This window comes from Cololabis saira, chromosome 14 (genome assembly GCF_033807715.1).
Source record: "Cololabis saira isolate AMF1-May2022 chromosome 14, fColSai1.1, whole genome shotgun sequence".
Classification (NCBI taxonomy): domain Eukaryota; kingdom Metazoa; phylum Chordata; class Actinopteri; order Beloniformes; family Belonidae; genus Cololabis; species Cololabis saira.
The window spans coordinates 31,262,301-31,285,247 of NC_084600.1; the positions used below are offsets into that span (position 1 = coordinate 31,262,301).

At 44.7% G+C, this 22,947-nt stretch overlaps 1 protein-coding gene across 1 annotated transcript; it reads left to right on the forward strand.

Annotated features, from left to right (window-relative positions):
- Nucleotides 1-96: 96 nt before the first annotated feature.
- fam53c (family with sequence similarity 53 member C) lies at nucleotides 97-17,778 on the forward strand. Its single transcript, XM_061739135.1, has 5 exons — nucleotides 97-354; nucleotides 7,974-8,289; nucleotides 10,536-10,593; nucleotides 10,699-11,711; nucleotides 16,470-17,778. Exons 3-5 carry the CDS (start codon nucleotides 10,587-10,589, stop codon nucleotides 16,758-16,760), a joined length of 1,311 nt encoding a protein of 436 aa, XP_061595119.1. The 5' UTR covers nucleotides 97-354; nucleotides 7,974-8,289; nucleotides 10,536-10,586; the 3' UTR covers nucleotides 16,761-17,778.
- The last annotated feature ends 5,169 nt before the right edge of the window (nucleotides 17,779-22,947 follow it).

Genomic DNA, 22,947 nt, shown 5'->3' on the forward strand with positions numbered 1-22,947 from the left:
TAAAGGCAGGTGATGAGGTGAAGCTGCACCTCCTCCTCCTCCTCCTCATCTTCCTCCTCCTCCTCCTCCTCCTCCTCCTCCTGCTGGCACCGTAAATGTTATTTATGAATGCCCGCCGTTCACAGGCGTGTAGGCGCAGGTGTTTGGTGTTTTTTTTATCTTTTTATAATTATGTTGTGATGACCGACGGACCGGACTGCGGGTCTGTCCGGAACCTGCCGGATCGGCTGTGCGGGTGAAGCCGCGCTGAGACGCACTGGCCCCGGCTGGGAGGCGAGAGCAGCGGCGCTCCGCTGGTTGAAGCACCGGCTCCGTCCGCCGGCCCTGCAGCCCCGGCCCGCCTCACCACCGCAGGTAAGCCCCCCCACCCCGGTCCCTGGTCCCCGGTCCCCGGTCCCCGGTCCGGGGGTCCCGGCTCCGCTAGCCCCGCCGGGATGCTGCTGCAGCGGCCGCCGGGGCTGGAGCTCCGCCGCCCCGCGGCTGCAGCGCTGCAGCCCGGCTCACCCCCGTCTCCGCCCGGGCACAGCGCTTGCACGGCCCGGTGGCATGTTCTGATTTATTCCGGACCTGCACCGGGGTATTTGCACGTTAGCGTGGTAGCATGCCTCATTGAGAATGAAGGGAGGCGTTAGCCATGAGCTAACCGCGGCCTGAGACAGCCCGGCGGCCAGGGCCGTCTCCGTGTTCTTGGGGGCCCCGCACCCGCCCCTCCCCATCAATGCATGCACAGCCATCAATGCATGGATGCATGAATGCATGCATGCATGCACACGCAAACATGGACATGTCCCGGGAGTCAACATCTGAATGGAGGAACGTCAACAGTTGCGGACCTGTCTGTGGAGGTGTTGATCTCTCAAAAGTTGAAAATGCTCCAGCCAATCAAACTGGGCTATGCAGCTTCTACTAGCCAAGGAAACCGTAATTGTGAGCAGAGGCAAGTCAGAAGCAACAGCGGCCGACTAGAGATGCACTGATCAGGATTTTGAGGGCCGATCACCGACAACCGATCTCCAAAATCTGTATCTGCCGATCACCGATCACAGCGTGAAATCCAAAAATTCATCAATAGTGTTTCATGTACACATGAGACAACATTGTATTATTGTATCAAAATTAGGAGATGAGAAAGTATCATGAATTATCTGTTTTATTGCAGGCTGAGGCAATATGCAATATTTCACCCTCTAGAGACGACTTAAGGCTGAATTATGGTTCTGCGTCAAACCAACGCAGAGCCTACGCCGTCGCCGTGACGCCGTTGCCGTGACGCCGTTGCCGTGACGCCGTTGCCGTGACGCCGTTGCCGTGACGCCGTTGCCGTGACGCCGTTGCCGTGACGCCGTTGCCGTGACGCCGTTGCCGTGACGCCGTGGTGCAGTACCCCCCACGACCGCTAGTTCGCGATCTTTTCCTGAATGGTTTATCCGACTTTTCTGGTCACAGTGAATCAAAGAGATAAGGACAACTATTGTGCAAAAAACCAAAACAAAAAAATATCACACATACACGAGGAAAAGAGCTCTGAAAGTTCACGACTGCTTCAAACCGGAAACCGGAAATGCGTTGCTACCAAGTGAACAAATCACAGCCCTCTCGTCTGCGTTTGGTCTGCGTCGCCTCGACGCGTAGTTACAATTTTTGGGAGGTATGCGTCAGTGATACCTAGGCACGGCGTCGTTTTGATGCAGAACCATCACTCAGCCTTTAGACTCAAAAGAGTACAAAAAATAAGTGTAGCTTAAGCTTTCCTGTGGCGGTTTGTTGTTGTAAACGTCATCTGATCGGTCTGCTTTGAACTATTATTTTCCGATCTCCAATCAAAACCGATTATCGGGCCGATACCGATCGGTTGCCGATCGATCAGTTAACGTTTGAAACAAGACAGACTCGGCCTTTGATCTGTATCTTGCCTTGATCCTGTCCCCTCATTTCGTGTGTTGTCTAGGACAGTGGTCTTCAACCCCGGTCCTCGGAACCCCCTGTCCTGCAGGGTTTAGGTGTTGCCTCTCATGATCGCACCCGATTCTAATTAGTGGTCGTCATCAGCTTGTCATCCAGGTCTCCACAAGTCTCTTAGGCCACGTTTACAAAAACGGATATTTCCCCCTCTACATTTTGAAAAATAGCATAATTTACACAAACCTGCATAAATACGCTGTTAAGGGATGCTATGAGCATGCCAGACCTACAGGGGGCAGTGTAACGAGAAGCATAAAGTCATGCTAGCCAATTAGAATCCTGGAAAAAAACATCAACAAAGGACACAAGTAACTACAGTGGCCAAACAAATTGTAAACACAGGTCGCACACATGACGCTGGTGACGTTTCTGTCGCATAATGTGACGTTCTGAATGAAGCCTAAATGTCTGTTTCCCTCTGTTTACAAGCAAACGTGAAGACAGAGTTTTTGCAAATCTCCACTTTGGCCGAAGTTTTCAGAAATCATCGTTTTTGGTGACTTTGAGCTCCGTTTTTCATGTAAACGAACGGCCAAAACGCATGAAAACACCACCGTTTTTGATACGTGTAAACGGGGCCTTAAAGTATTGAAAATGATGTCCGTAGTCAATAACATCAATTAAAGATAAGAACTTTCTTTTTTTTATGTTGACTTTCCTTCAGTAGTCTGTTTGCACTGCTTTTTTTGTTTGTTTCCTCCGACACACAATTGGCACAAATGAAACATTACAGTCACCACACGTGTTGATATCAGTAATATGATTCATTGGGGTTCAACGGTGGATGTATTCTTTAGCATGTGATCCTGGTCAGGTTTTGCATGTCAGGATGTTAACCAAAGCCTAGCATAAACTCATTTATGTATGTTCATACAATTGACTATTCCAAGTCTTACATTAATCCATAAATGTCAGAGTAACTCGCTAAAGATGTTACTGATCAGCTGCGATTTCTGACCAAGCGCCAAGCATCTAACTTCCGGATTGAGGGTTGTTCTGAACTGAGATTGACTGCAGTTCCTCAACTGGCCGCTAGAGTTAATCTCCATTGACTCCCATGTTAAAATCTCCAATTTGAGAGCTGAAATAAACATCTAACTTTTTTGGGATCTACTGTTTAATTTCACATCCATGACAAATCTGAGGGGGTGAAGTTTACGACAAGTGAGTTTTGGATTGTTGACAGATGTCATATTTGACTTCTAGAAATTAGAAGCGTTTTATGGCAGAATCAGGGATAAATTCAGCATTTTCAGAAGATGCGTTGCTCATGAATCTGTGTCTTTGCCCAGGCTGATGTTGGGGCCGTTTTGTATCTTGTGGTGGCGTTGGACCCGTCTTAGGTGCTTCGAGTTCTGGTTCAGAGCCAGCATCTAACTTAGATTAGGTTTGTTAGGTTAGGTTTGTTCCTCAACAGCCTGGAAAATCTAGCTTGATTTGACCCCAGAATTCACCTTGGCTACATCCAACAACCGGTTCTGTCCGTAATAATAATAATAATAATAATAATAATAATGAATTTAACTTTAACTATATGGGATAAGGGGGTGTGCACAGTAGGTCAGAATCTACTTAAAGAACAGGAAACAATTTGTGAAGATGGGAGAAAAATCAGTCACAATGTTTGGACATTGTGTGTGGAGTCCCCCAGGGGTCAGTGTTGGGTCCTAAACTGTATATCATCTATATAATAATAATAATAATAATAATAATTCATTTTATTTAACGGCGCCTTTCATGTCACCCAAGGTCACCTTACAGAATAAAAACAAAACAATACAATAAAGGAAATACAATAATAATACAGTAGAAATTATAATACATACACACATACACAATACATACAATTAGACAATCAAGGAGCAACAGTACAGATAACAGAACAGTATGGTGGGAGGTAGTGTGTGGTGACCGGTCAAAGTGAATGGGCAAGTTTAAACAGGTGAGTCTTGAGTTGCGTTTTGAAGGTGGTGATGGAGTCTATTTGTCTTATGTGTGGGGGGAGGGAGTTCCAGAGTCTGGGTGCCGTACAACTGAAAGCTCGGGCACCCATGCTGCTAAGGTGTGAGGTGGGAGTGAAAAGAAGTCCAGCAGAGGTTGAGCGGAGGGTACGGGAGGGGGTGTATTCTTTCAGTAGGTCACAGAGGTAGGTGGGGGCTAGGTTGTGCAGGGCTTTGTGGGTGAGGAGGAGGTTTTTATAAATGATACGGTATTGGACTGGGAGCCAGTGGAGTTGGATAAGGACGGGGGTGATGTGGTCAGATGACTTGATGCGGGTGATGATCCGGGCGGCCGAGTTCTGAATGAGTTGTAGTTTGTTGGTGAGTTTGGTTGGGAGGCCAGTGAGGAGAGCATTACAGTAATCGATACGGGATGTGACGAATGAGTGGACCAGAATTTCGGTGCTGGATTGGGACAGTGCTGGACGAAGTCTGGAGATGTTGCGGAGGTGGAAGAATGCAGTCCGGGTGATGTTGTGGATGTGAGGTGCAAATGAGAGTGTATTGTCCAGAATGACGCTGAGGCTCTTGACGTGGGGGGAAAAGGGTACCGGGAAGCCGTCGATGATGATGGGAGGGGCGGGAGAGGGTTGTGACTTGGTGAGGGTGGATTTGGAGCCGATGAGAAGAGCCTCAGTTTTATTGCCGTTGAGTTTTAGGAAGTTATTGCTCATCCAGGTATTGATGTCGTGTAGGCAGGTGGTGAGGGAAGCGGGAGGAATGGCAGCGGTGGGGTTGGAGGAGATATATATCTGAGTGTCATCGGCGTAAGTGTGAAAATGGACCCCATGGTGACGGAGAATTGAACCTAGGGGTAGGAGGTAGATGGTGAAGAGAAGTGGACCCAGTACTGACCCCTGGGTGACACCCATTGTGACACCCGTGCATCCGGATTTATGGTTCTGTAGTTGGACAAACTGTTGACAGTCAGTGACATATGTAAAGTATCACAAATACTGAAATTCATACTATTTGCCAATGACTCAAACATATTTTATTCTGGTGAGAATTTACAGCAACTTTTGGACAATATTACCTCAGAATTTGACAAAATTAAGAAATGGTTTGACAATAACAAGTTATCATTAAACTTAAACAAAACAAAAATGATGGTATTTGGAAACAATAAAAACAATCAAGCACAGGTACAGATTGAGGGTGTAAACATTAAAACAGTACACAAAACAAAATTTCTTGGGGTAATTATAGATGACAAGATTTGCTAGAAATCTCATATTAAACATCCACAACAAAGTATCTAGAGGCATCTCAGTTCTGGCCAGAGCAAAGGAATTCCTGGATAATAAATCACTCCGCATTCTGTTCTGTTCCCTAGTTTTGCCTTATCTAAGTTACTGTTTAGAGGTTTGGGGAAATACGTATAAAAGTTCACTGCAACCACTATTCATACTGCAGAAAAGAGCCATAAGGATAATTCATAAGGCTGGTTTTCGTGAACACACCAATTCATTATTCTTCAATTCTAAAATAATCACATTTTTTGACATAGTAGAATTCCAAACTGCACAATTCATGTATAAAGCTAGGAACAACTTATCACCATCTCACTTACAGCAAATGTTTTATGACAGAGAGGGGGGGTATAATTTAAGGGGTTCTCTAAATTTTAAGACTTGCAGAACATGAACAACAATGAAAAGATTTTCTATATCAGTCAGTGGAGTTAAACTATGGAACAGAATGGATTCAGAATTAAAACAATGTCCAAACATTAACCAGTTTAAAAACAAATATAAAAACACGATTCTCACGAGGTACAAAGAGGAAGGCGTTTAGCGGCTGTTAGGGGCCTGACATAACACTATTGGATGAACGGGTAGATCTGTGTATATTTATGTACAGAAATGGGAAGCTAATTATATGTGTATGTATGTGTAAGTAGATATATACATAGATATAGAGCAGATACAGTATAGTGTAAATAAGTATATTTATATAGGTATTTATATGGGCATGTGGTACAAATATATAGAAATATTCAACTATGTGTATGTATGTATGCATGTATAAGTATGTGTGTGAGTATAATTACAGTATATAATAATAATAATACTGTTATTTAGCAGTGTGAGTACAGTGTGTGAATATTTATAAATACAGGTTAAATGATCAGTGAATGGGGGTAGGACTAAATAAGTTTACACTTCTTCCTACTCCTTTTTTGGCACATGTAAATCAAGATAGCAACTTTTAAAGGATGACATTCTTTGTTTTGTTTTGTTTTCTTAAACCTCTCATGAAGTGTTGTTTCTTTTTTTTTTTTTTTTTTACATGTACAGAAATAAAATAAATCAAATAAAAAAAAAAACAACTTTTAATGCACTTTACATTCAATGAATCTCAGACTGCTACACTTAGACCATTATTCATTCATACACATTCTCCCCGGTGGTGGTAGCTACGTTTGTAGCCACAGCTGCCCTGGGGCAGACTGACGGAAGCGTGGCTGCCATATCGCGCCAAACGGCCCCAACGACCACCAAACATTCATACACATTCAAACACATTCACACGGGGCAAGGTGGGTAAGGTGTCTTGCCCTAGGACACTACGGCAGCAACTGGGACGGAGCGGGATTCGAACCGCCGACCGATCGATCATTGGACGACCCGCTCTACCACCTGACCTCTGCCGCCCCACAAGGGGGGGCAGATTACTCTCACAGCTAAAACTTTGACCTGTTAAGTGATGTGTGTGGTGGCTTTCCAACTCTTTGTGGCAGGTTTGCACCTATTTGGGGTGGTGTTGCACCTCTGTGTATGTTTGCCAGAAGTTTACTACTACTTTTTGTTGTGGTTCTGCATTTCTTTGTAGTAGTTTTGCACCAGTTTGCTTCCTCTTTGTGGATGTTTTGTAAGCTCTTGGGGTTCATAGTGGATTTGCAGAGGTTGTTTGCATCTCTTTCTTGTGGTTTTGTAGCAGCTCTTTGCAACACCTTGTACTCCAGTTTTGCACCTTTTGTGGTATCACAGCTCTGTCTGCTGATTTTATTAGGTTTAGAGTAGGCCTGTTGACTTCCCAATTCTAAATCGATTCTCATATTAATTCCTAAAAATCGATTCATATGTCTAAAGATCGATTTATTTCTTTTTTGTTTTTTATTTATTTATTTATGGATTTTTTTTTTTTCATCATTACATTACAACTTTTGGTTATTTTTTTGTTTATCCCCAAAAAAGGAATGTTTTGTTGGACATGAGAATAACTGGTGCCATGTTTTTGCCTTTAAATATGTTTAAAGGTATGAAAACATTAAAGTGTTAGGTTATAATTGCATAAATTGTCTATATTTCATTACTTTATATACTGTCTTGGGGTTACATTTTCAAAAAATGCTAAAAACCAAATGCTCAAAAATGAAAAACCAAAATAGATCGAAAATGGAACAAATAAAAACGGAATCTGGGAAAAAATAGAAACAATTTTCATCCGTCTCTGTTTCCTCCCTGGATCTGTTTGGTAATTCTGACCCACATGATGTTTCTGAAAGCAGTTCTATCAGCATTCTGGGAGCTGATTGGTCCTTACAGCATCATTAGCTGCCGATACTTGCTGTTTATTCTCAATATAATACTAGTATTCATATGTTGCATAACTACAGTCATATAATTCATGCAACAGCTCAAACAACAGTTTTAATAACACTAACCCAAATCAATATCTGAATCGAATAGAATCGAATCAAATCTTGATAATTGATTCTGAATCTTAAGAATCGGAATCGAATCGATTCTTGACATTTGAATCGATCCCCTGCCCTAGTTTAGAGGATGTTTTGCTTTGGTTTTGTGGAAAATTTGGTTTCCTTGTGGTAATCCCCCCCCCCCCCCCCCCCCCCCCCCCATGGTATATTTGTTTTGTTGTAGTGGTTTCTTGCCTCTTTGCATCTTTTTATGGACACTTCTTCATCCTTGTCCGTCTGCAGTTTTTCTTCTTTATAGATTGTTTTTACTGAAAACTATTATCATTTTAAATATTACTCCTCTCCAGGTGTGCAACTTTGACTGATGATGTCCATGTGAGAGTGGGAGGGGCTACGTGGCCCTGAGGCAGTAAAGGGGAGGAGTCCCAGCCCTCAGCCCCTCCCCCTCTTCTCCCTGCCAGCAAGCAAACCGACGGACACATAGGTGGACACAGCTCTCCCCTCCCTCCTCCTGCTCCCATCTTCTCCTTGCTCTCTCCTCCTCCTGGCCCCGCCTCCTCTCCCCTCCTCCACCGCCACCATGCTGTGGTCACGCCGCTGCTGGAGGCCGTGAGGAAGGAGACTCTGGAAGGCGACCCTGCTCAGCCGGGGGACTCCTACCTGGTGAGTGTCGCACCTGCATCCTCACCTGTGCCCACGCTGATGCCTGCCCATAATAAACCCAGCCCGTCTGTGAAGACATAAAGAACCTTTAGTCATTTTTAATCCAGCTTTAGACCTCGTTCAAACTTCAGTTTAAACTGATCAGTTACTCTGCTGACTGTACAATATTCCAGAATCCCATTACAAGTATATTCGACTCTTCTTTTCTCTTTTGTATCCATGTAGATGCTGAAAAGGTTGTGTTTTGTTCACATAAATGACAACTTTAGAAACTTTTCAAGTAATTGGGTTTGTATTTGTTCCAAAACCTCCAAGTGAATTCAACGTCTGCGCTCTAAACTGCCATCTGAGAGGATATTCATTGTTATTCAACAGAAAATGTCTTGTTCTGGTCGTAGACCGCTGTGACTGGGTCTGGACTGGTTAGGAGGTCTCTCTGGATGAAACTTAGCAAAGCAGTGGAAAACAGCTGCCTCTGGTTCTGGGTGAAGGCTGGTACCAAGGCTAACCTGAATACCAACAGCCTCCAGCTTTTCATCTGACACATCTTGGTACCGTAACATCTGGTGCAACGGGTCCTCCGGTTGAGCCACCTTTACCCCTGACCAGTCCAGGACCAGTCCAGCTGACTAAGGCCCAATCCCAATACACCCCCTACTTTTCTTCACTACCCCTAAAAAAGAAGGGACAGATTTTAGGGCACTTGAAATCTTCCCAGGTCCCTGTCCCAATACTCCCACTACCCTGCGTTTTCATCCCTAACCCTCAGGAAGATGAGAGCCAAAAGCTGTTTTAATTTCAGCTGTAGCGCTGTTAATATGTCACTTTATTAAGTTTTAATATTTTTTCAGGCGTAAAAGTAACCGTTAAGATCCCCAACCTGGGCTCAGTTTATCCAAATAACGCCTGTTAAGAAATTTGACCCGACGTTTTCGGCGATGATGAGACCGGGGAGCAGCAGCAGCATCCGGAGTACAGACGTGATCGCCAGGTCAACCTGCGCCGTCGTCCCCAGGAGAAACCTGCAGCTCTGTTGAGAATTACCGCTGGCTGAAATAAATCATTTAGGAAGATAAATGTTGGTTTAATAGATGAAATCTAACAGTTGTAGCTACGCCTGTTAAGAAATTTGCTCCGAAAATTTCGGGATTTCTGCCTGTCGGCTCCGGAGCTGATTTATGGTTCCGCGTTAAATCGACGCAGAGCCTACGGCGTAGGGTGCGGCGTAGGGTGCGGCGTAGGGTGCGGCGTAGGGTGCGGCGTAGGGTACGGCGTAGGGTGCGCGGCGCCGCGTAACCTACACCGTAGGCTCTGCGTTGGTGTAACGCGGAACCATAAATCAGCCTTTATTCCGGCTAGGTTGCCAAAACGGGCAAAAAAGTGATTACATTCACTGAGTGAATATTATGAAAGTAAAATATATATTTCTCGCTAGAAATGTAATCAAAGCACATTTTTATGCAGAAACTAACTCAAAATATAGATTTTGTTCACTAAAAAATAAGAAATGTCCGCCATCTTTTTTTTTTTTGATTCAGTCTGCAAATGACGACGAAAAGCATTCTGGGAAATTTTTCTAGCCCTCGATCCGTAGGGTGCATCTGAAAACGCTCGCTCTGAAGGGACAGATTCATAACCACTCGCCCTTGATATGTGCACTCCCCCCTAGGTGAAAAGAGGAATTGGGACACCACTACCCTCACGGGAACGCGCAAAATTTAGGGGAAGGGATGAAAACAAGGGGTAGGGGGAGTATTGGGACAGGCCCTAAGTGGACCACTATCCATCAGGTAGCCAGCTGTGCGACACTGCGGGTTCTGGCGTGTAAGCAACTGGCCAGCTGTGGTTCCTGTTCTCTTTTCAACATGAACACTGAAAGCACATGTAGTGGCACTTGAACTTGGGAACGACTCTGGAGGAACCAAGGAGAGGAAGGGACTGAACGTCCGCTTATCCAGGACAGGGTCAAGAAGACGTCAGACATATTAGACATGCAAGACAACAAGATGTTTGGGGTTCTTCACCTTCCTCGAGCCTTCAGATCTGTTTCAGTTATTTCTCTGCCGGAAGGCAGATGTCTATCGACTCATCAGAACTTTCTAGAAACATGGCCAACTATGATGATGGGAAACATCATGACTGAGGGGGCGGAGCTCTGACGTGGTAACTAGCCTAGCTAGCAGGCTAGGTTTCAAACTACTACGAGCGTCTCAAAACTACTTCTTGCTGTGTGTTTTGTCTTTCAGTCCCTGCTGGACCCAAAAACCCTCCCTGAGTGCCGGCCCCCAGATGGCTTGATGCCTGGTGAGTGTGTTAGCAGACGCCGTTGTGACAGGTCTTGTGTGTACGTTACCGTCTTTAATGAAGGGTGCTGGTGTTTTTCTGTGTCCGTGTTGTTTGTCCTCTCAGAGAGCAGTTACTGGCAGCTCTGCCCGCCCTCCAAGTCCGGCCTGCAGGGCGGGTTACTGAGCTCTAGTTTCCCTCCCGGCCCCGTGCCACTGGTGCCCCCAGATGCTCACCTGCAGGAGGGGGGCGACCCCCTGGACGGGGGCCCCTCCCAGCCGCAGCAGCACCGGCCCCTGGCGCCCAGCACCTCAGCTTCAGAGCTGTCCCTCCCCGGAGCGGCGGCAGGGGGCCCTCCGGGTCCAGGACTCCCTCCCCCTCCTCCCCCGCCTCCCAAACGGCACTGCCGCTCGCTGTCGGTGCCCGAGGATCTGTCCCGCTGCCGCTACACGTGGCGGCCCAGCGCCTCGCGGGTCTGGACCCCCGTCAGCCGCCAGCAGTGCCATGGCGGGGCGGGGGGAGGGGTCTCAGGTGGGGGCGTGGCAGTGGGAGGGGGGGGTATAGGGATGGGAGCAGCAGGGGGCGGGGCCTGTCCTCTCCGCGCCCCTAGCTCGTCTCTGAACTCGTCGCTGCACTCGTCATCCAGCCCCACCTTCTTCAGCCTGGCGCTGTCGCCGGACTCTCCGCTGCCCTGGAGCTTCCCCTGGGACCCCAGCGAGGCAGCGGCAGGGGGGGGGGCCTGCTGCTGCTTCTTTCCCTCCCCTTCCTCTTGCTCCTCCTCACCCTCCCCTCTGCACCCGCCCCCTCCCCCTCAGAGGCGATTCTCCCTCTCCCCCGTGCTAATCAGAGACTCAGCAGCCTCCACCTTCCTCCCTCCTCCTCCAGCGCCAAACCAAGCGACAGCGCGCCCACCAGGTGGCGCTACGGTGGCTGGAGCTTCTGCGGGCGGCCCGGTGCCCGCCTCGCCATCCTCAGCTTGCAGCACACCGTCCTCTCTCCGCCGCAGCCTCCCGCCGCAGCTACCGCGCTGCCACTCCCAGCCCTGCGACCTGCTGCTGCTAAAACCAGGCCTGAAGAGGCGCAGAGACCCCGACAGGCCGTGCGCCCGCCCCGTCCTCGATTTCACCAAGATGACCCAGGTACCACACACTCTGAGCACGCTCAGATTTTCTGCTTGTTTGGACAAACATTTTCTTAAGGGAAGTTCTGGTCGGAGATGAGGTTTCGAGTTTAACCCCATGTTAAGTCCTAACATGACGTACAGAAGTCATTAATCACTGCTTTTAACGACCAGCGGAAATAAATACAGATGTCAAGTGTGCTATTTATTCATCGGGATCAGTACAAAGTGTGACAACACAACGATTCAAGTGTGGCTGTTGAGGCTTTAATGATGTTATTTTATTTTTAGTGTAATGATTTTATGTTGGTGTTGCTGCTTGTAACTCCTCACTTTTATGGTCAAGACTAAGGGCCAGTCCCACTACTCCCCCTAGTCCTACTTTTCAGCCCTAGCCCTAAATTTTGCGCGTTCCTGTGAGGGTAGTGGTGTCCCAATTCCTCTTTGCATGTAGGGGTAGTGTGTATGAATCTACCCCTTCACAGCGAGGGATTTCAGATGCTGACTCACCGACCGAAGGCTAGAAAAGCTTTACGTCATCATTTGCAGACTGAATCAAACAAAAAAACATGGCGGACATTTCTTATTTTTTAGTGAATAAAATCAATATTTTGAGTTAGTTTCTGCATAAAAATGTGTTTTGATTACATTTCTAGCGAGAAATATATATTTTACTTTCATAATATTCACTCAGTGAATGTACATAATCACTCGCTTGGTCGTTGTTGCGAAGATCACGCCAGAATAAAGGCTGATTTATGGTTCCGCGTTACAACAACGCAGAGCATAAGGCGTAGGTTACGTGGCGACACACACGTACGGTGCGCATCGCCACGTACCCTACGCCGTAGGCTCTGCGTTGTAACGCGGAACCACAAATCGGCGGCGGCTATTCTCTTCTCCGGAAACATCGGAGCAAATTTCTTAACAGGCGTTATTTGGATAAACTGAGCCCAGGTTGGGGATCTTAAAGTTTACTTTTACGCCTGAAAAAATATTAAAACTTAATAAAGTGGCATATTAACAGCACTACAGCGGAAATTAAAACTTATGTGCAAACGTAACAACGCAGTCGCTTACGTACCCGAACGTAAACCATGCAGTGACGTAGCAAGTGTCCCAATCCCTAGGGAAGATTACAAGGGCCCTACCCCTTGTGGCTTCATTTTTAGGGCTAGTGGTAGTGAGTGAGGGCTAGTGGTAGAAAGTAGGGGGTGTATTGGGATTGGCCTTTAGTCTGTTTTGCTCTTTCAGATAGTTTCTTTTTGTAGTGGTTGAACTTTACCCCTACCTTATTGGCATACCTAGGAAATATTTAGGTTTTTCTGATTAGATCATGTCTGATGTGGCATTGATTTTATGAAACGTCCATTGTTTTGTATTGGCTGCAAAGATTTCGTAGAGCTATCAGTCAAATGGTTCCTTAGATATGGCCTTGTGCTAATTAAAGGGCTATGTCCCTCTTGTTAAACTGTTGCTAGCAATAAAGTGGCAACAACTACTGTTCAACTTTCATCACTTTAGTTACTTGGAATTATTAACCATGATGGGGCGGAGTCTGTTCTTAAATGTAGTGTCTTCATATTACTCTCCAGAGAACCTGTGTGTGAAGGTGTGTCCACTTCATTTTGTACACCCTACACTTACCACAAGCTAGTTATTTTTGTGATTCTCAGATCATGAAAACGGGTGACCTTACATTTGTTCTGATGGAATTCCATCCTCCTTTAGAGTCCAGAGTCCTGACTGATATCTGGCTGAACTACGCAGCTATCCGTTACGAGCCACGCGACCAAGGTTATCTGTTATCTCGGATGTTGCAGAAGCATTCATACTGCAGTCAGTTTGCTGCTTTTTCCTTCACTCAAATGCTGCTACAGTTGGCAGCTCTGAGCCTCCAGTCAAAGGCAGCTAGCCAATCAGCGGACATCGTACTTTGTATACTTCAGGTGTCCAGCCTGGACTCTTCAGGCCAACCCAGCGCCATGTTGTCTCTGATTCGAGGCTAATATGCTCTTTTGCATCCACAGCACACATCAAGTTCACCAACTATGTTATCATGTTGACTACTAAGTAGTTAACATGATGACTACTAACTGTTTCACACCCTAGAATCAAACGGTGAGAAAATAAAACAATAAAAAAACATGCCCCTAATTATTATGGAAGTATTTGTGGGTGATCATCAGCCCCCGCCCCGTACAGTTGTCGTGGATGAGGAATATAACAATGGAGACCAAAACAGTTCTTTGTGCCAGATTGTAAATATGTTTATTTCTGTTGTAAAGTTGGACATAGGACTGGGTGATATAGACCAAAAGTCATATCTCGATATTTTCTAGCTGAATGGCGATACTCGATATATATAGATATGTTTTCTGTGAATATAATTGTAATGGAATATAACATAATTGGGGTTTCCCCCAAAGCATTATAGCATAGCATCTCTGTTAGCTTCATTTTTTTCTGAGGCAAACCCTTAAAAAAACAGTCAGTTTTAATACAAAGCCTCGTGTCACACAAAATGTCACACAGGTTCCTTTATTAACAGAGGTCTGCACAATATAAAAATGTATAAAACAAATGAAATAAAAATAAACTGCCTGCATATATAGAATAAAAATAAAACAAATATCCCTTTCCTGCATAACAATTACATTAAAATACACTGTGCAATTAATACAATGTAGACAGTAACAGGGAGACTTTTCCACTGAGGTTGACAGTTGTGCAAATAACAAAACATTTGTGCAAATCTCAAATAAAACATTCAAGTCAATTTGTCACAAAATAAGCTATAACAAAATCATAAAAAGAAAAAAAACCTATATCGATATAAACGATATTGTCTCGTACCATATCGCGTTTGAAAATATATCGATTATATATTAAAATCTCGATGTATCACCCAGCCCTAGTTGGACCTTTTAACCTTTTGACCTTGGTGGTTGATGAAGATGAACTCACTGTTGGATCTGGACTCTAGAGGTCAGTGAAAGAACTGCGGGTCTGGATCCAGATCCTAGTGGTCAGGAGAGGAACTGGACATATTTACATTGCTGTGATAGTTTTGTGAGCTGGATGTAGTCTGCTGCCTCCAAGTGGCCACTGGCATTTACTGCAGATTTTATCAGGTTGACCACTAGGGGGCACTGTGGTTCACGAAGGATTATTTAATACTAGATAAATTCTTCAATTCTTATTTTCAGTTTGAGCTGTCATTCTGGAACAGGAATCTCAAAAAATAGTGCTAGTAGTCCTAGTTATGGACAGTGTTGGGCAAGTTACATCCAAAATATAATACATTATATATTACTAGTTACTGTCATTTGAAAGTAATTAGTTACATTACAATATTACTATATCTGAATTGTAATGCGTTACACTACTTGTGTATTACTTTTGAGTTACTTTCAACAAAATAGCAAAAAAAGATAAATCTTGTCCCACTGGCAGATTTTTCTACTTATTTCAAGTGAAAATTTACTTGAAACAGGTGAAAATTGTCAAATAAGTTATTTTTCTGGTGTTATTTTTCTGGTGATGACTCTAAATGTTGAAATAGCAGTAAAACCACATTCATTGATGAAATGACATAAGGGATGGAAAGGGGGGATGGCAGTTTTACAGGAGGGATGATTTGGACCGTTTTTATTTCAGGGGGGGATGATTTGGACCGTTTTTATTTCAGGAGGGATGATTTGGACTGTTTTTATTTCAGGGGGGATGATTTGGACTGTTTTTATTTCAGGGGGGATGATTTGGACTGTTTTTATTTCAGGGGGGGATGATTTGGACTGTTTTTATTTCAGGGGGGTGATTTGGACCGTTTTAATTTCAGGGGGGGTGCCATCACATCACCCCTCATCCCCCCTCAACTCGAATACTGCTCACACGGAACTCAGAACTTCTTCATAAATAACTCCCAGAGAGAAAAAAAACACCAGCAAGCTAACAAACAAACCAATATTTCTCTCAGAGTTAACAAAACGAACCAGAAATCAACAACTCGCAGCTGTTTTAACCTCTCCTCCTGATGGGCTGCAGGTGTGGTTTAAGGCTGATTTATGGTTCCGCGTTACACCAACGCAGGCCATACGCCGTGGGTTACGCGAACTACTGCGTACCCTACGGCGAAAGCCCTGCGTCGATTTAACGCGGAACCATAAATCCGCTCTCACAGCGCGACTGACTGTGAGCCCGGCTCCTGCTCCTCGCCGCGCGCAGCTCCTCGCCGACTCCGCGCTCATATATATTTAATAAATGTATAAAGCCCATATATTAATAAAGCCTCACTTGGCCGAGCTCTAACGCTGAGACCATGGTAGATTTAAGTTACACGCGGACACGCCGCACTGTTGACTTTTCCCTGCCGGCTCTGCTCACTGAACAGTCCCCACACAAACAGTGTCCAGCGGCGCTACGTTCCGCCGCGCCGCGTTCCCAACGCTTTTTTCTGTTGTCGGGATGTCTCGCGGACGCGGTGTTGGTGAATTCTTTAAAAAACAACAGCTAAACGGGTTAAAATGCGTTGTAACGCGCGTTACTTAGATTGTAACGAGTAAAATATTACCGAAAATTTATTAGTAATGCGTTATATTACTGCGTTACAGCAAATAGTAATACATTACTGTAATTGTGTTACTTTTGTAACGCGTTACCCCCAACACTGGTTATGGACTGGTTGACCTGATTTATTAATGAAATAACAACATATACTGTGAAGTTTGATATTGAAAAATGCTTGAATTTCTCCATTGTTGTCGTTGCCTTGCAGACTCGCAGCATCGACCCGCAGTGCCTGGAGCGCGCCGGCGGCCGCCTGGCCTGCGGTGGTGGGGACGTCTGCATGGGCATGGAGCACTTCATGGGCGACTTCCGGGGCTCCTGCTCGCCAGCCGAGTGCCTGGGCAGAACCAGCATCGGCCCGCTGAGCGAGAGCGACGAGGAGTGCCGCGAGGACGATGAGGAAGAGGAGGAAGAGGCTGACGAGCGCGAGGCAGCGCAGCAGGCGGTCTTTGAGAGGGATTGTACAGAACTGGACCTGAACTTGATAGAGGAAAACTGAAGCGTCTGTAAATGAAGGCTGTTTTGTTTTATAATGGAGTTTTATTTTGAAATGACCCGACCCCGTCTCTCTTTCCTGTCCAGTCTTCGTCCGACCACTCGGTGCCTCCTGGCCACCAATCAGCGGCGCTCTCAGGAACAACACCTCTCATCGATGAGCTGATTAAGCAACAGCGATGATCTGACTACCGTGCGGCAGCTTCACGCAGTCTGAGGCCAGCTCAGCGTCCAGATCCAGGTCTGACGAGACATGTAACACGCCGCCGCAGCGACCCGAACCCCCGTAGACACTCGTAGTTTCATCAGTTTGACTTCTGTATGTGCTTGTAGTACAACGATTTCGGACGTCTTAATCATGAAGGTCTTAAACTGCCTGAGCTCGTTAGAGATTAATCAATTACTAGTATTTAATTCATTCGTCCTGGTCTGTCAGATCACGTGACCCGAGCGTGATGACGCGATCATGCTAGCAGCGGTCCTGCGGTGGCGTCTAGTTGAGTCTGCGCTGAAGGCCGGTAGACAGTGATGCTGTTGTTCGCCCGAGTGTTCGTACATTCCCGTCAGTCCCACCTGTCACTGAAAACACTGTCTGTGTGTGTGCGTGTGTGTGTGTGTGTGTGTGTGTTGGCTCTGACATCAGAGCCTGGAGGTCATGTGACCTAACCCTCCAGACCGATGGTCTCAAGCAGCAGTTTATAAAATCTTTGATTATTCTTCGTCATTCTGCACCTCAACTGTTCTACATGCAGACTGCACAGATGCATCGAGCTCCTGCAGCCACCAGGCGGCGCCCAAGTTACCAGATCAGTTTTCTGAATCAGGATAGTGGAGAAAGAAAATTGATTAAACATCTTAAGTACTTCACTGTGAAGGCATCTTTCTCACAGATTTGTGAATTTATAATGTCCCAATTTCCCATTACTATCATTTTTTTTTTTTAAGCAAAGTTGTTGAGTTTATTAAATCACAATTTAAAAACAAAAGAATTGGGTGATAAAGTCATAGTTTCTAATCTCTCAGCAAGTTGTTTTTTTTCTTTTTCAATATTTACTAGATTTAAAGTAATTGAAGTTTTTTTTCTAATTTTCAAATTTATAAAGTTAAAATGTCATATTTTTTTCTAATGACAGTTTATACAATCAAATTCAGATTTGATTTTATTTGCTAGTTCATACAGTCAGAATTTCAGATGTTCTTTTTTAAGATTCCGTCTATGAATAAAGAAGTGCGTTTATAAGTCAAACATTTTTTTTATTTTTTTTCTCCAATAATTTTTCTTCTTCCCGCCACCTGTCCCTCCTCAGTTGATCCTATTCGACTGTCAAGATGGCTCAGATCCTGTTAGCTATCTGGATTTACTTCACTAGCGGGACATGATTTTGACCTTTGACCTTTTTAAGGTGAGCAGACGAATGCATCCCCACATGTGGTTTTGCAGGGTTCCTCATCACTCTGTTCATGCAACGTTTCCTCAGACCTTCCTCAAACTTCACATTCCCCCTGACTGATAATGTTTCTCCGTTGATGTTTTATTTGACTTTTGATGCCTTAAAGGACACGGTTAAATCTCAGAGTTGGAAATCTGCTGTGCAGAAAGGATTTAAAACAGAAAGACAAAAGGAACAATATCAAAGCTTTTTATTTATTTTTGACAGGGTGTTGGTTTTCTGTTTTGGTTCTGCAGACTTCAACACCTCAGAAAACAGCTTCAGTAAAATGTCCAACCAGAAAAGTACAGGTTTTAGATGTTGACTGATAAATTAGCAGCATTTCACGCCCACTGTCTTATTGTTAAACTTACACTTACTTTTTTGAAAACCCAACAGCATTAAAATGATTTTGTCATCCACCTTTTCTTCCCTTTCATAGTCAAGAAAATATCTGGTGAAATCTCAGAAATAATAGATTACAAACATTAAGATGTCATAGGAGTTTGAGTTCTGACAACAGCTAAGGAGCAGTTGCCGCGCTAACTGGTGACCTAAAGCTAATTTACCTGTTTTCTCCTGTTTGGTTTATTCAGGAGATACAATTATGGTTCTCATGTAAATCTGATCATACTGGAACAAAAAGGCATTTTAGGACTAAAATGTATTGGTTTGGCTTAGTAAATAATTTTAAGTCTTAACTTTTTTTTGTCCGAGACATAGATGAATAGAAGCTGGAGCGACTAGGGGGAACCGGAGGTTCGGGTTCAGCGTCAGGATCCTGGACTAGTGGAGCTACTTGAATATCTGAAGTGCTCCACTGTGAAGAGTTTCTGAGTTTTCCCTTGGAAATTTTTTAAGTTGCAAGGATTTTTTTTTCCCTTTCTTTTAAATTACGAGTTAAGAAAGTAAAAAAGTTCTGAATTTGTAATTATTTTTTTTCTAAAATGTGCTCCCTCAGATAGCGTCAACTAGCTAGGTGTAGTTTGATGGCTCAGTGTGTTCACGAGCAAAGATCGTGTTGTGATATGAGAGAGATTACTCAGATGTTTATGAATTCTGAATTTCTGAGTTCACTCTTACAAATTAAGAATTTTGTGAAGTCAAAAATTTGTGAAAGAAGAGTTCCTGGGAGTTCCTGGACTTGGAAATTGTTTATCTAATAAAATGTGAAAGTTTATAAAAATCTGATTAAGTAGCTTTTATATGCACAGTTAGTATGCTAGCTAGATTTATGGGCCTTTTCCACTAGAACCTACTCAGCGCGCCCCGGCTCGTCACGCCTCGTACCGCCTCCACCCGCTTTGTCCTTGTTTGTTTTTCCACAGCCAGGTGAGAAGTGGGCGGGTTGGGGTGAAGCTGCTGTGACGTACTCGATTGCGCAACCGCTTTGTTCGTGTCGGCGCTGATCAGAAATCAGCTGGAGCCGCGAGCGGCTGAGAAAAAAACAGAGCTCCTGGTTCCTTATCGCCCGTCTACGTCCCTTTTTAATTCTCTCGTCAGCCACCAGGTTTATGAACATCTGCACCTCAGAGTTGGATCACCAAACAGACGTTTTGCGCTTTATAATAAAATCGCAGCGAGCCGCGAGTCGCTCTCGCGCTGACTCCCGCTCCCTGATTCAAACGTCTGACAGCCCCCCGACCAATCGGTGGCGTCAGATCCAGGGCCGACTCAGCACGCTTAGAACCTCTGCAGAATAGGTATAGAAAAAGTATCTACTTGGCCAGCCTTTACCCGTCTCGGCCCGTAGTAGAAAAGCGCAAGACGGGGGCGTGGGGAGTAGAAGCGCGCTGAGTAGGTACTAGTGGAAAAGGGCCATTAGTTTGCAGCTAGATAGGTACAGTAGCTGAGCTGCTAACGAGGTTTAGTATGCTTACTGTGATATGAAATGGGTTTCTTGCTCATTTACAAATTTATGAAGTTACAAATTCTGAGTTTTCTTACACAAAACGGTTTGATTGTGAAATTAATTTGCTAGTACAGTTGGGACTTTATAAAAAACCTTTTTTTTGGTAACATCATTAAGTCAGCATTTCCTAGTTTTATTTTGCAGATTTCTGAGTTTATGAAGTCAGAATTAATTCATGTATTTTTGATTTTTAACCTTCAGATGACCCCAGTAAGCTCTTATGATGGCTTCAAAAAAAATGTTAATTAGCTAGGTTTATTTTGCAAGCTCACCGATTTCATATCAACTTTAAACCTCATCTTGAAACTGAAGTTTAGCTTCATGAATTTAAGCAAAGCCAGCGATCGCCTGAATGGATCCGAACCCCCCGTCACAGCGTGGTTTTAATAAATAAGCAAAAGCTTTCAGAAAAAGCTAGAAATGTCAAATCCTCCAGACTAGACTGAATTGATCAGATTTCAAGTAAAGAAATTCAGTAAAATCTCAATAGCCAGTCTGAAAATCAAAATGATTTTACTCTTTTCAGTCATTTACTAGAATTTAGATTAACTTATTATATGTTGTCCTCTGTTTTATTCAGAACAGTGAGGGCATATTTTTATTTTTCTACATCTTAAATCACAGTGCAGTATTTATATCGGTGTTAAAGTTTACTCTAACGTTACTGACACTAAATTAATGACGGTTTTCTTAGTGAAGTCGACCAGCTCGGCTTCAGACCTCACATTGGTCAGGTGGTGCAGTTGCAGCTTTCTGCCACAGGGGGCGCAGCTGCTCCAGGATGTCAGAGTGTGTGCGCGTGTGACAATAAGTTTTCGAGCATTTGTGTGGTCGATTTATTTTCTGGTTCATGTCAGTTTCATCTGTCACATCGTTTAAAAACCTGAAGACGATTCAGAATTGACTCGTATAAAGGAAAAGTTCAACATTTGGTAAAACTGTCCGACGGCCGACTAGATGGCCTGGAGTCAGGATGACATTAGCTTGGCATTAAAATGATAAACCACAGGAGTGTTCCAAACTAAGGATGATCTAATCTTATCTTGTCTTATTTATATAAATTTAGCACAAAAAGTAGGGAAATTTGTGTTTGGTAAATTATTTCTTTGTAACAATGCTTCGTGGTAATAAATCTTATACCGCTAGAAAGCCTGTTTATTTCCCTTTTTTAAATGGTGCCACATTTGTAAGGAACATGCAGTTGTGGGAGGAGCAAGAGAGCTGAGTATGTGGGGTGTGCACATGAAAAATCTTCTTTTTTGAAGTGAGCGTCCAAAGAAGACCGTTTCTTCACCCTGTCAACAACTAGGTACCGAGGCCTGCCATGACTGCCCTTCACCGTCAGGCCCGTTAGCGCTGGTGTCTGCACACGTGCAATGGAACCTGAACGCATAGGCGGCCTTACCTATGTTTCAACCGTTTCAGTTGAAACGGGCCCCGGCCACCAGGGGGCCCCCAACTGACAGACAAAAAAATAAATGCGCAAGGAAGACACAATAATAAATCACTACCCGCCATTAAACTAACCAGCTAACATCCAAGAAAAATGAAACGAACATACCAGAGTGGTGCTGAAAAGCGAAAATGAGCAGATATAAAAAAGAAAGCTGTGAATAGTGTTACTGGCCAGCCCGGTCCCCTTTAAGGCGGTGTGTGTGTTTGGGTGTGTGTGTGTGAGACGTAGTGGGTGCAGCGGAGGAGAGAGAGGGAGATGCAGGTGTGCGCGTGCGGAAGACCGGAACACGTGTTCAGTTACTTTTCAGTGTGTCCTCCGTTAGCTTTCAGTTGTCGGCCCTCACGTGTTTTGTTTGCTCTTTACAAGTTTGTAATAAATGTGCGACGTTGCACGGACAGTATTTTTCCTCCGTCCTTTTTTCCCTTCACTTTCCCCGGACTCCTAGACAACCGCCGGTTACCAGCAACGAGGCAGAAACCGTATTTAAATACCAGCTCTCCCAACTACGGTTCGGAGATAAGACTGGAAATTAAGAAAGGTAACAGTAGTCTTCCGAAAGTGACCTCTTTCTTTGGTCCAGCATCTGCACCGACTACTGCCGCCCACTCTAATAACACCAACGCAGTAAACGCATGGATGCGTTTACTGCGTTCTTTCAGCTTATAATGCGTCACGGACGCAGGACACATAGCTGGCAAATATAGTAATAAATAGGGCCCCATATTAAATATTGAAACGGGCCCCCTGATGGCAAAGGCCGCCACTGCCTGAACATGTGTAGGAACGTAATGTTCAGTGATGAGTCCAGATTCTGTCTATGGCAGTTGGATCGTAGGGTCAAAGTGTGGAGAAGACGTGGAGAACGCCGACATCTTTTAGAGGCAGTGTGATGGTTTGGGGCGGCATCTCCCTCCCTGGAAACACGGGTTCGTCATCATTAGAGGTAATGTTAATGCAGTGAGATATGGAGATGAGATTCTCCAACCGGTGGCAATCCCATATCTCCTCAATCTGGGACCGAACTCTATCCTCCAAGACGACAACACTCGCCCTCTCAGAGCAGCTTTATCAGAGACTTCTCCAGAATCTAGGAGTGGAGAGGATGGTGGCCTGCCAGTAGTCCTGACCTCAACCCCATTGAACACTTGTGGGATCAGCTTGGGCGTGCTGTTCATGCCAGAGAGACCAACACAACCAGGTTGGCTGATTTCTGACCAATCCTGGTTGGAGAAGGGGATGTCTCCCACAGCAGTGTGACCAGCTGGAGGAGGTGATCCCAGGCTGTTGTGGCTGTGCTGGTTCTTCCACACGCTACCGAGGCTCCTGTTTGTTAAATGGATCAATCGTTAAATTGACAATAAGTGTTGTTTCTTCAAACTTCAATCATCCAATC

Coding starts and splice junctions, on each gene's coding strand:
- fam53c (XM_061739135.1), top strand. Junction 11,712..16,469: donor ATTTCACCAAGATGACCCAG/GTACCACACACT, acceptor GTTGCCTTGCAG/ACTCGCAGCATCGACCCGCA.